General features: G+C 37.2%; 2 protein-coding genes across 4 annotated transcripts in view; one reads left to right on the top strand and one right to left on the bottom strand.

Annotated features, from left to right (window-relative positions):
- The window catches only part of MED12L (mediator complex subunit 12L), a 336,181-nt gene that overhangs the window by 71,152 nt on the left and 251,994 nt on the right, over positions 1-13,035 (bottom strand). The window contains exons 17-20 of the mRNA XM_047100061.1: positions 8,233-8,380; positions 3,870-3,988; positions 2,881-3,024; positions 1,666-1,829 (exon numbers count right to left, since the gene is read on the bottom strand). Coding sequence (XP_046956017.1) covers positions 1,666-1,829; positions 2,881-3,024; positions 3,870-3,988; positions 8,233-8,380 — 575 coding nt within the window. The remainder of the gene's footprint in view (positions 1-1,665; positions 1,830-2,880; positions 3,025-3,869; positions 3,989-8,232; positions 8,381-13,035) is intronic.
- P2RY12 (purinergic receptor P2Y12) overlaps positions 1-13,035 on the top strand; it is a 32,562-nt gene that overhangs the window by 11,014 nt on the left and 8,513 nt on the right. Inside the window, exon 1 of one of the 3 annotated variants that reach the window (XM_047100067.1) lies at positions 8,374-8,631. The exons of the other annotated variants lie outside the window; for them this stretch is intronic. The gene's annotated coding sequence lies outside the window, so the exon portion shown is untranslated. Of the gene's footprint in view, positions 1-8,373; positions 8,632-13,035 lie in introns of those variants that run through there. 3 annotated transcript variants of the gene reach the window in all.

Raw genomic sequence — 13,035 nt, 5'->3', positions numbered from 1 at the left:
GCATGATCTCGCAGTTCATCAGGTCGAGCCTCATGTCAGGCTCTGTGCTCACAGCTCACAGCCTGGAGCCTGCTTCAAACACTGTCTCCTTTTCTCTCTACCCCTCCCTCACTGGCACTGTGTCTCTCCCTCTCTTTTCAAAAATAAATAAACATTTAAAAGAATTTTTTTAATTTAAAGGTAACAAATATTTATTGAGAGCTTGGTAGGCATCCAGAGTATAGCAGTGTTGCCTTGATCTTTTTCACTTGTCAGAGATAAGAAAACATTTTGCACTGAAATCCAGCATATTCATATCAGTACAAAATAAGATCTTTGCGAAAACATTGATCCTTAGTATCCATGATAAACTAAAAATATAAGATCAAATATGATTCTATGAACATTTAATAATAAATTTAAACTGTTAAATGACACAAATAAATTTTAAAATAACAAAATTTTTCAAAACCTATAATATTGATTTCATTACTGACTCATGGGTTTCCATACACAGTTTAAAAAGTACAGTATTAATCCAATAGCATGAATTTGCTCTAACTCAGAATGACTTTCAGCAATCTGGGAGATTTATTAGCCATGTGATATTGAGTACATCACTTCAACATACACTTCATTTAACAGGACTGAGTCTCAATTTCTTGATGTGTAACTGGTACCAATTATTCACTTTTACATGGTAGTTGAGGGCTATTAAGTAGTCCTATATTTCCTGAATTCAAAAATGTTTATTTTCAAACTTTTAAAAATATCTGGGATGTTTCAGATTTCAGTCAATAATCTACGTTTAAAATTAATGTGGTAGCATTCCCTTTTCCCCAAAAAACTGCTATTAAATGGATGTCACTCTAGAATAAATTATAAATTGATTACATGTGCTAATTTACACACACACACACACACACACACACATACACCAAAAAAATACTGTGAATCCGAAGAACCTCGTGTTTAAGTCTAGAAAGAAAAAAGGTAGAAAAAGAGGTTGTCCTTTTTTTATATAAAGCCCTGTAGAAAGGAGCCTGCAGTGGACAAAAAAGGAGCTCCATAGAGGACAGTTCTTTATGTTTCTCTCATTCCTGTAACCTCAGATTGGAATGGGGGATGTGAGGACACAGTCCAACATCATGAACAGCAGTGAAGAAAACTTTAGCCTACACTTCACACAAACGAAAAACAAACTACAAAACAAGGAAGTCATTTGTTCTAGATTAACTTTTGTCAAGATGTTTTTAGTTTACAAAAGAAATAAAATTGAAGAAGCAAATCTCTAAGGTAAGAACACACGCAAAGCTTATTTGGTCTTGAATATAAACTGAAATGACATCAGCAAAGCAGCTGGCACGTATTCATCATTTGTAATAGGCCATGGTTCAGGGTAGCAAATGATGCAGTGCTCTGAATAACTGGTTTATACTTGTACAAAGTACGGGCAGGAAAGGAAGGCAGGAAAGACTCATACACTACTAAGAGAACATTATCTTTCATGTTTACATCTCCTTCTCAGATAAACATTTTCTGGCAAAAGTAGTCTTTAACTCTATCTTTCAAACTGAAACCAGCACCTGTACTATTTTTCCTCTTAAAATCACTGTAATATCTCATCACCAATTATAAATGGAAAACATTAATTTGAAAAAAAATAATGATATTTAGTATACCAACCCTTCAAACACCTGGGCTGTCTGATCAGGATTCAGGATCAGACAACTATGGTACCGCCTGAGAACAGCCACAATGCACACACACAGTCCCGTCGTGTAACTTCCTGCCAGGCTGGAGGATTTCAGGAGCAGTTCGGCTTCCACAACACTCAGTTCATTTAGCAGCTACAATGGAAGAAAAGAGTGAATAAAAATGTAGCTGCCAAAATGATAGGAAAAACATTTATCTTCACAAGCCATGAATATATTGAGTTATTCTAACACCGTCTTATCTCACCCATTATCGTGTCCCCGGACCATATGCCATATAACTACAGTGTGAGAAAACAAGCCCCCTAGAATTAAACTTTTTTATGTTTAATCCCTTGCCAAATTCTACAGTTTTTCTTTTGTCTAGACATCATGGTATATGCAGTCAGGAAGTATCCAACATTGAAATATCTACCAAAACTTGAGGGAAGCCCCAAGTTCTAGACCAGATGATTTCCCTACTTCTTACTTTTTCTTCTCTTTTCCCTTCTTTTTAAGAAAACAGATGTTATTTATCATTATTTTCTTGTTATCAACAAACTAACACCTCCAATAAGCAATAGAAAACAAGTTTAAATTCTACTCATTAATAACACAATAAATGAACTCAAGTATGTGTATAAGAAATCTAATGGGACACGAGCACCTGGGTGGCTCAGTCGCTTAAGCATCTGACTCTCGATTTCAGCCAAGGTCATGATCTCAGGTTCACTAGATTGAGTGCAAAGTCCAGCTCTGAGCTGTCAGCAAGGAGCCTACTTGGGATTCCCTCCCTCCCTCCCTCCCTCCCTCTCTCTCTCTCAAAAGAAATAAACAAAAAAACAAAACAAATGTTAATCCCTTAAAAAAAATGGAATGTGACAAATCAAATTATACAGTTTTATTTTTGTTCTTAACCTAAAATATACCCTACAATAAATGGTAAATTTTACCTTTTCTTAAGCAAAAGACAAAAATCAATCGTCAAAACCCCTCATATTTTTAAATGACTATTATATATTTTAGCCCCAATTATAATTATTTAATTGAAAATTATGGACATAGCTGCCATTAAAACGCTAGTTGAATACTGTTGATTCAGAAGGTCTCAATTATTCAAAAATACAGTGGTCTGCTCAATTTAAGTTGTAAGATGTCTAGCAGGTTTGCTTTCCTAAAAATCAGAGAAGCAGGGTCTCTCTGACACCTGTATTGCGAAGTCAATTAGTCCATTGATGTTCAGCGCTGGCTCCATAAGATCAAAGATGAGTTGAATATGGTGAGCCAAAGGGAGATGATAGGATGTTCCTGAAGCGAAGCTTGTGATTTGTTCCAGCACATTATTGGAGATCTGGACAACAAAAATGTGAAAATAATTAGAAAAGCAGTACTTAAAATTATTTTAATTTTTTAAGAAATTTGAATTTATATATTGCTCTCAAAATTTAAAACATATTTCCACAGAAACCAAATCAATATAAAAATCAAACAACAATCAATCAAACCAATATAAAAATCAAACAACTTCCTTCCAACTGTATTTTGAAGATACAAGGCAAGTTGTCATTAAGATTTTGACTTAACTATCCTAATGGTAAAACTGCTACAAATGCTAATTAATTTCCAGATAACATTTATTTGAATATCAATGGATTTGTAAAACAACACAGATCTGGTTTCTTCTAAGTAGTATTTTATTTCACTCATTAACAGATTTCTCCCTTATCAATAGTAATGTAGGGCCAAAATGTATTAAGTATTGCATTAGGGATTATTTGACATAGTGTTGGTTATTATTATTATAAAGTAAAAATATTTGTGAAAAAAATAAATCTCTCTGAAAAGGGCAACCTGACACTTAAAACTGAACTACTTAAGAGTTTGAGATGATTGTGAATACGTTTAAAAAGCATATTTATAGGGGCGCATGGGTGGCTAAGCCCATTAAGCATCTGACTTTGGCTCAGGTCATTATCTCTTGGCTGGCAACACAGAGCCTTCTTTGGATCCTCTGTGCCCCACCCCTCTTTCTGGCACTCCCCCCAGCTTGTACTATCTCTCTCAAAACTAAGTATTTTTTAAAAAACGTATTCATAAAAACCAAACAAAGCCAAAAGTATATAATGCATGAAAGAAATTGTTACGCAGTGCAAATGAATAACCCCAAATGCACAATACACAGTTTTAAATGGCTACCTGAGATGTCACTTGATGCTGATCAAAATATGAAAGGAGCTGAAGTTTTGTGAACACAGTCTCCAGAGTTGGAAATGCTTCCTGTTTGTTCTTCCTGGTTTTTTGTCCTTCATCTCCAACTAAACATACAATAGATACATTACTTTTCATTTCATAGAAGCTCTTGACTTTTTCAGTGGATACTTTCTATTGAAGTATAACATATATGAAGAGGCACACAAACTATGAATATCTACAAAGTAAAAACACTCACATAATTGAGACTCAAAGCACAAAATCACACACCAGATCCCCGGAAACCCCTCAGTCTCCTTCTAGTCCTCTCTGCCCCAGGAAACCAAGATCCGAAAGTCTAAAGGCTTGGATTAGTAATGTCCAGTTTGGAACCATGAGAGATACTTTTTACATCCAGCATCTTTCATGCAACAATATGCTTCTGAGCTTGATCCATTTTATTGAGGCAACTTTAATTTGTTCTAAAAGGAATTTGTTCTAAAAGGAGTAATTCTCATTCATGTATATACCACCATTTATTTCTTAATTCTAGTGAGTAGTTTCCATATTTTGGCTACTAATGGGAAATACCTCTATAAACATTTCTAACTCTTAAAATATGAAGACAGCAACAATGAAAGGGGGTAAAAATTACCGATGGTCACAGTGACAGAACAGGATACGTCACTGGCATCTTCTTAGGGCATTCACCAGGATATTAATTCCCAAAAATTTAATATGTAAAAAAGGAAATTTATACCATTCTAACATTGTTAGGGGTAGCAAAGAATTAAATCTCTCCACATAATGTTAAAGTGCTACATTTATCAATTTAGCACGAAGAAGTTTTAAAAAAAATTCCAAAATAAAAAAAAAATTATAAACACTTCTTATCCCAGGGGACTCTAGTTCTTATTAACAGTACTAAGGATAAGACCCAAAAGAATTAAGTCCTGTGTTAAATATCTTTAAATACATGAATTTATAAAGACAAATCTAAAATAAGAAAACAAAAAAACAAAGATCAGATTATATGCTTCCTAAGATCGTTTCCAACACTACGATTCTCAGGGGTCATAAGAAGGGAGCTCTACCACTCATATCTTATTTAGGAAAGTTTACTTTCAGAGTACCAAGGCCACTTTACTGATTTTTTTCTATTAAAGACACAAATATTTCACTCAACTCAAAACGATGTTGATAAAGGTAAATCTAATGGTTTTAGAAAATAACACTGAAAGAAAAGAGATCCTCTTTCAAATATAAGGAAGCATAGTCTAGATGCTTCATGCTCATGTGCAAACACACACACACACACACACACACACACACACTCAGCAGGGAGTTTTATTTCCTAAAGCTAACAAACCCTGATACCAGAGTAAATAGAATCAAAAGGTGAGTGGTAATAAAAGGTAAGAGACTGTGCCACTTTTGTTCAAAACACCATATCTAACACAAAGAATAAGAACAAAGAAGTTCATTAAACCTACTTGTTTTTCAATATCTATTCTCAATTTAACTATGGTGGTTTGCCTTAAATATAGCTATTCACATGTAATAAGCATATTTAAAATATCCAAGTTTTGAATTTTCCATTTACTAACATCATTGATCCAAGGCTGAAAACTCACATCAATGATTTTGGGTATAATGTACTGTAAAAGTGAAGTTAATATATTTAATCACTCCTTCCTGGAAACAAAACAAATAAAAATAACACATCTGAAGTATTGCCACCATGAGAACTCACAAATGCATCTTGTGTGTGTGTGCATGCGTGTGTGTGTGCATGCATGTGTGTGTGTGCATGTGATTGTGGTTTATGCTAAATAGGATCTATTTACTTACAGGTAACTAACTTCTTAAAACCTCATATAAAGAATATACAATTGATTCTTGGCAATTTACATTCACTTTCAAAGAAACATTTAAGAAATTAGTGGTAGTTCTCAATAGACTATTTTAATGATATTTACATGAATAACAATTTAGTCATAATTTACAGATTTTCCTCATTTACTTTATTTAATCTGCTTTCATAATATATGTTATTGCTCTTATGTTGCTTAACTTTGGTCTTCTTTTAAAAAAAGAAGTGTATGATCCTGACATTTGTCTTTATTCTCATGGTAAACTTCATTAATGTACTTAAAAAGAAAAAAAAAAAAAAAAAAAAAAACACTGACAACCAAAGATGACCAGCCAGTGTAAATAGAAAAATGAAGATTGACGATGTTCAACTGCAAGTGTCATTTAAACTCCTAGATAAGGCCTGGCTGATCTGAGACCACTTCTAATGATTTCCTCAAAACAATACGAAACCACTATATAGGCACAAATCAATAGACGCTAACACAAACTATATTTTCCTGCTTTACCAATTCTCTTCTTTGCTGAAACGATGGACAAATTACCATTAATCTGAAGTACAGCTAGCTAGCTTCTGGCAAGCATAGTAGGTTTTAAGGAGGGACTTAACCTTTGACTATTTATTGTCAGAAGGCAGCTCACTACATCCCAAATTAACACATACGTGATTGAGGAATTTTATCTAAAATGAGGAAAAGACAAATATCCCCACTGCAAATGCCACTCCACAGTGGTGGTTCTATTGCTGATAACTCAAAAAGTAGCATGGAAGAACAAAGATGTTCTCTTTGTGAGTTCAAAAGTGAGAAGTGTCTATTTAAAAGACTGGTACAAAGATAGGACAGACTGTAGTCGGGCATTAAACACTCACTGTGAAGGAAGGAAGTAGGCTCAACAGAAAAAGACACTGCATTGTTTCCTCCCCTTTCCCATTCTTCTCAACCTCCCAAACCCCCAAATTCCCTAAGAGCTGGAAAGACTCTCTACAATTAGTGTTAATAAAACATGTATTACTGACCCTTCTAAAGAAGACAGTGTCCACCCAGTTCCCAAGTACACAAAAAGAAGTTTCAAATCCCTTTGCTAGCTAGTTACAAGGCTTCTAAATTCAACCTTCTAAATGCAATCCATTTCCTCTTTTCTCAAACAAAAAGAAACAGCAAAACAACTGATCAACAGTTTTTCTTAGATCAGGTTCTTTGTTTCGGGGGTGGGGGGGGGGTGGGTGTTTGTTTTCTAAAACCAAGCTCAATAACGACAAGCCAACAACAACAAGGTTTCATTTCCCATCCACAATTCTTGGTTGTTCCCTCACGAAGCCAGTGTGGTACAAGGTCCTTCAGGGGCAATGGACGGGAAGGGGGTCAGGGAAGAGCTGTAAATCACATGAAAGTTAACCCTCCCATTATGCTCTAAAGACAACTGCCACAGACATCAGACACCTGCACTACCACATTCACACTGAAAACCATCTTGCCTTTGTACCTTGCTTCTGCATGTGCACATCTACCGATAGAGAGGACAGAGAGCTATTTGTATTAGTTCTCTGTACTTTTCTCTTGCAAAGATCTAGTGTGGACAAGCTCTAGGAAAACATCTGGTTCAAATATAAAGACCAGAGGTCCTGGGGAGAGAGAGGTTCATAAAAATGTGTGTCTTTTGTACGGAACAACAACGTAGGGTTCCTAGAGGAGTCTGTGCGAATGCTGTATAAATAGGGAAAACCCAAACACTTTTTTTCTTTGATTATTTAAGTAAAAGAAATAAACACCAGTAATGGCAGTGAAGTATATATAATGATATCTTATTTTAAATCTTATAAATGCCTGATAAAATAAACAATCCTTGAAAAGAGTAATTAGGCAAATGTGAAGTGGATAATTACAGAATTCCAATTATGCAATGTGGTGACATAATATAAGGCATAGTTTCATGTAAAAAAAACTATGTCCAAAGCATGGGGAAACGCTTTTCCAAGGAAAGAAGGCATTACCGAGCAAAGAACCAAATTTCTGTGTAACTTGAAATCGCTCGCTGTTATAGGCAGCAACCTACTGCAAGTATCGTTCTGACTAATGTAAGAAAAGATCAGCAACTACACTGTCATGCTTTTCAATTACTGTGCAAATGTGAGTACTCAGAGCAAACTACAAGCCTAAAACAGGATGGCAGAGAACTGAAGAAGTGGAACTCTTCCAGACTAAGGGTTTCCAATTCATTCTTCAGTACTTCATTTAGGTCTACTATAGGAAATATGGGAAGGATTTAAAAAAAAAAGGGGGGGGGGCAGAAAATTAAAATTAAAATTAATATAAAGCTTACTACAAATGGAACCAAGGCCTTAAAATTTCAATGTGCTTATTCATATTTCAAGATGACAGTCATTCATGAGAGGAAACACTCTGGTGACAGTGACATCCAGGACTCTGATAAAGCCTGTGCTAACAGGAAGGCCAAAAGACAGCCCAATGGGAGCAAAGGCATTAAGGATCTTTACCCCCTGTCTCTGTGGTGCTCTTCTTATTTAGGATTTTCAAAATATCTTTGGTAATCTTCTTCAGCTGATGCTTCGCTTCATCACGCTCTTTGCCCACTCCATAAAGCAGGATTGTGCGCTGGTTACATTCATGACTTGAAGATTCATCCTGAAAAACAGAAAATGCATTTTGAAACCCTTGTTGGCAGGGGCGGGGCTGCATTTCCCATCCATGAAATGCACTAACCACAGCCTCTCGGTGCTGGCTGGCGGTGGCATCCCGCCCACCTTTCAATTCACCTCAACCTCCACTGGCAACACCCTTGTTTTTCCAGTTTGGAACTTGCTAAAGTAAAAAAAAAAAGTGTCAACTGACCCGAAGTCTTAATAGAAGCATTTGATGTGGGCGTACTCTACAGAGTAAGTTTTGACTCTTGAAAACTTTTCATTGTTTAAAATTTAACATGGTATTAATTTCACATCATATTACATACTATTTAGTCACACTTTTTCCTTAAGGAAAATGTTACTTCTTAGTAAGCTTGGTTTTCTATATAAAGCATCACTAAATATTTCCTATTTCAAAAAATGATCTTGCTATGATCCTCAAATACTTTGAGAAAAACTGTTCCGTTGGCCTCCCACATGACTGGGTGAGGTGTATGTATATTTATTTCCAAATGACCTAACAACAAAGAGTCCAGGTCTCGTTAGGTGTGAGGTAAAGAGTTGCAAACGCAAACATGTTCAGTACCACCTTCCTCTAGGGGAATACCTCCCCACCCCTGTGCCGCAGACACAGTAAATTCAAGCACTATTTTTCCCACAAGGGAAAAGAAATTATGTCATCACAACATAACACACACACACACACACACACACACACACACAAACACAAACACATTCCTTAGCTTAAGTGAAACAGTAGAGGGTGTATATTCTCTCCTAGGACTGGTTTTGAATTTTTCTCTCTAAATTCTCTCTCAGATCCTATATTCTTCCATTTTCTTAGTAAGTTTCTATCCTTCGGTACAATCACTTTTCTTATCTTTCTGTATATGTTCATCCGTTACGGGCAAGGACCCTTCCTAACAGTACCTAATTCTAAGGAGCTTGAAGGAGAAAAGAGTTTCTTCTAGGGAAGACCAAGTGTAATGTGTTGCTAATGGCTAAAAAAAAGAGCAAAAGCCTGGAGACTTGGGAAAATCCCAATGCTTCATTTCAAGTACTTCACATGTGCACTTTGCACAAAGTCACATTTTACTCTTGAAACGAGAGCCCGTCTTCTAAGCTATCACCTTCCATCACTGTCCTCACATGCTTGCATTCAAGGCACCCCTTTTCTCCCCACCGATACCCTTTTTGTTATACTCCACCAGAAATATGCATTTGTATACCCTGCCAGTCCATCTTGCTACCCCGTCCAGAATTAGTAACATTTTTTGTGTTCAAATTTGCATCTTAAAAAAAAAAAAAGAGCTAGGAGCAGGTCTCTTCTAGAAACTGCTGTTATTAATATTCTGACTATCCCAATTTCCTCTCAAGTTTCAAAAGACAGACCTAATCACAGGATAAAGTCAACATAGAGAGTGATTCCTACATTTGGCTGCACTGAGGCATGACCTGAGCTGCTTATTAATTTCCAATTTTTGTTGCCATTACAGAGTACCGCTGTTGTATTTCTTTTTTGTCTGACGGGATGTGTACATATGAGCCCTGTAAAGGGAACAGGGGGAAGGCACTAAGAACACTGTACAAAACTCAGGCAGTGCCAGCCATGTGTCCTGACAAATGTATTTAGTTAATAAGGCACCTGTCAAACAGTTCTAATGTAAACTTCTGTGTGATGGGTGATGGAAAGATGTCATCAAAGTTACTGAACAAATGCTTTTAGAGGATCTACCTACCTTGGTAAGACAAGATGGTAGGGACTCTGAGAAAATACAAGGATGAATGCTCCCTGTCCTTCATGAGCACAGATTCAGTGTCATAAAAGTAGCATTTGCAGAGCTTCAAGCCCAAATGGTGATAGTAAAAGAAGTTACCTTGGAAAGACCCATGTGCTCAGCACAAACACAGAGATACTATGGCTCCATACTGTACCAATAACAGCCCAAGTTCAGGTAAGAGAGAGCTATGGCTGTATTCAGGTTGTGGCACTTGCGGACTCCATGGTCCTGAGTCTTTCTGTCCTAATGAGCCTTTCTGGGCCTCGGATGCTTCCCCTGAAACGTTGGCTAACACCACCTTCCTTGTAAGATTTTTACAAGAATAACTGAGATGAAGCATGTAAAGCACTTAGCAAAGCAGCATATCAGAGAGCCCATCACTGTCCATTCAGGTTTCAACACTTCCACTTCTCACTTGCATGCGCCCCAGATCCACACCGAACTGTATTACTCAACATCTCCTCAAGGCACCAGGATACTTCCTTCCTTTGCTCTTGCTCCTCCTGCCACCTAAAATATTTACTCTCAATAGCTTGACCCTCATGTGTGGAAGTGCTGTACATAATTACAGCATCAGGTCCCTCACTGTCACCTTAGTGTAGTGAATGCCCTTGGGCCAGGAGGAGGAAGGAGGGGAAGAGGGCCTTTGGAGCACTTGCCACAGTGTAATTCACTCACTTTCGAGGTATTTGTTTAATGTCTGTCTTCCCTGCTCCTCTGTCAGTTTTGTGACGGAGAACTCCAGGTCTGTTTTATTCACATTTATAGTCCCCTCAGTGGCACTGTGTAGGCACTTAATTTATGATGAATACATTAAACAATGAATAAATAAGTGGACTAATGAAAGAACACATGACTCAAAGAATAGGGCAGGGATGAAAGTAAGAACAAAAACGTTCTGTAGAAAACCTAACCTGATAGCTAAGTACTGATAGAACTGAAGAGGAGAAATGAGAAGCAGAGAGAAAAAGCCAAAAAGTCTGTATGGTGTGGAAACTCTCTCTCAGTGACCTGAATAAAAAACAATAAGAAGCAAAACCAAAAAGTACTCAAGGAAATTGGGAAAGAATTAGGCATCTGAGTGAACGTGCATCTCACTAGATTTCAAGATGGACTCACTAGATAAAATTTGTTGGGGTGGGGGGGAGGGAAGCAGCTTATAAGGACAGGGGGCTCATGAATTCACCTGCAGGTGAGAGGAATTGGAGGCACAGGTGGATACATATTATAAATGTCGAGTAGGTGGTGTGACGTGAGGACCTACACAGAGGTAACAGCTTAGAGGTAAGAGCAATATGTCCCTGGGAGGGGCGCAAAACCCCCAGGTTCTCTTTGAGGGGAGGGGACAACTAAGAGAGTAGAGACAGGAAGGAGATAAATAAGCCATCAAATGATGCACACATAATCTCCATAATTAACAAGATCAGTGGACAAGTGGGGGTCACATAAGTCGGGGGGGGACATTAAGAGGGCCATCGACAGTGTCAAATGCAGCAAGAAGTCTCAATGAATGTTGCCTCTCTGACTTATTTAAAAAAAAAAAACAAAAACAAAAGCAAACTACACATCAACTTCAAAAGAGAAGTTTCTCTGTAGGGGCAGAAAGCCGGAAACAGGATTGTAGTAAGAGTAGATGGTGAAATGGTAAGGGTGAGGCAAGTGACCTGCATTTACTAGTAGTTGGTCAGGAAGAACAATAGCTTGAAAGGTGGAGGGGAATAGGTGTATTAGGAAAACCAAAGGCAAACTCTTGTTCCAAAGGTATGTTTCAATTAAAGGAATCTCCATGAAGGAAATCCAGATTGGAAGGTAGATAGCTGATACAGGAGATAGGAAACAATGGTTTGTTGTTTGGATTAGCTTGTAAAGAAAACCCAGGACAACTTTCTACTTCGGGGAAGAAAATGGTAAAACTATAGGGAAATTTGGAGGTAAGGAAATAAGAAACTTGAAAAAGCTTTCATCAGTTTACTGGCTCTGATTTGCTCAGGGAGGTGGACCAGAAGCAGCCAAGTCAAGAGTTTAGAGTGAAGGGATGAAATTAAAAAATCAAGAAAAATATGCATTTAGCTGCAAAAGAACCATTAGCCTCTATATGGGGCCTGAAGACCCTATTTGTGTCTGATAATTAATATTTTCAGGTAAATCATGATAGCTTTTACTAGTCTTCAAAGATATTTCAAAAGTGACTGTTTTTCATTAGCCCACAAGATTTGTTTATATCAAATTTTTGTACTTACAGAAAATCTACATCTTCAAGTAGCAATTTATAGTACATGAGAACAAGGTCAACCTAAGAGAATGGGCCAAATATTTCCAAAAGTACCAATGAGTTCTCTGTTCCTTCAACTAGGTATTAAAAAACCGTCAAGTTGAATAGTTGGTATCTGTATCAGATACATACTCCATTATTTATACCCTGAAGGTCACAACTTGCTGGGCAGAAAAAAGAATCAACTGTCGTGTCTCTGGAAGGCCGGCCACCCGTCTCCTGCTAGCCCGCTGCTGTGCTTGGGTTAAACAGGTCATCTCCCGTATAAGCTAAGTTCTGAAAATCTCATCCTCAGGACCGATTTCTCTTCTTCTTCAGACAATATCTGACACTCACAAAGACTTAAGTGAGCAACAAACTGGGAGGAGACATGTCCAAAAGCCCTAGAAGGCTTGGAGTACTGAAGAAATTAAAATAGGTATCTTGAGCTAAATACCCTTACTGGTAAGAATTTGAGTTAATTGAAGTCAGATCTCCTCTAAGTCATCATCAAAACCTAAGTGATTAGACATGTTGCGGAAGCGTGTATGTGTGTTCATAAGATGGAATAACAGAGGTGATTATCAGAGCTGTGTACTCTCCTTTTACCTCATTCATATGTCC

The sequence above is a fragment of the Lynx rufus genome, unplaced genomic scaffold, assembly GCF_022079265.1.
Source record: "Lynx rufus isolate CCGP_SWC_20201006 ecotype Redwood Valley unplaced genomic scaffold, mLynRuf1.p SCAF_5, whole genome shotgun sequence".
NCBI classification, from domain to species: Eukaryota; Metazoa; Chordata; class Mammalia; order Carnivora; family Felidae; genus Lynx; species Lynx rufus.
Note: the sequence above shows the minus strand (reverse complement) of the source record. Positions and strands in the feature narration are given on the sequence as shown.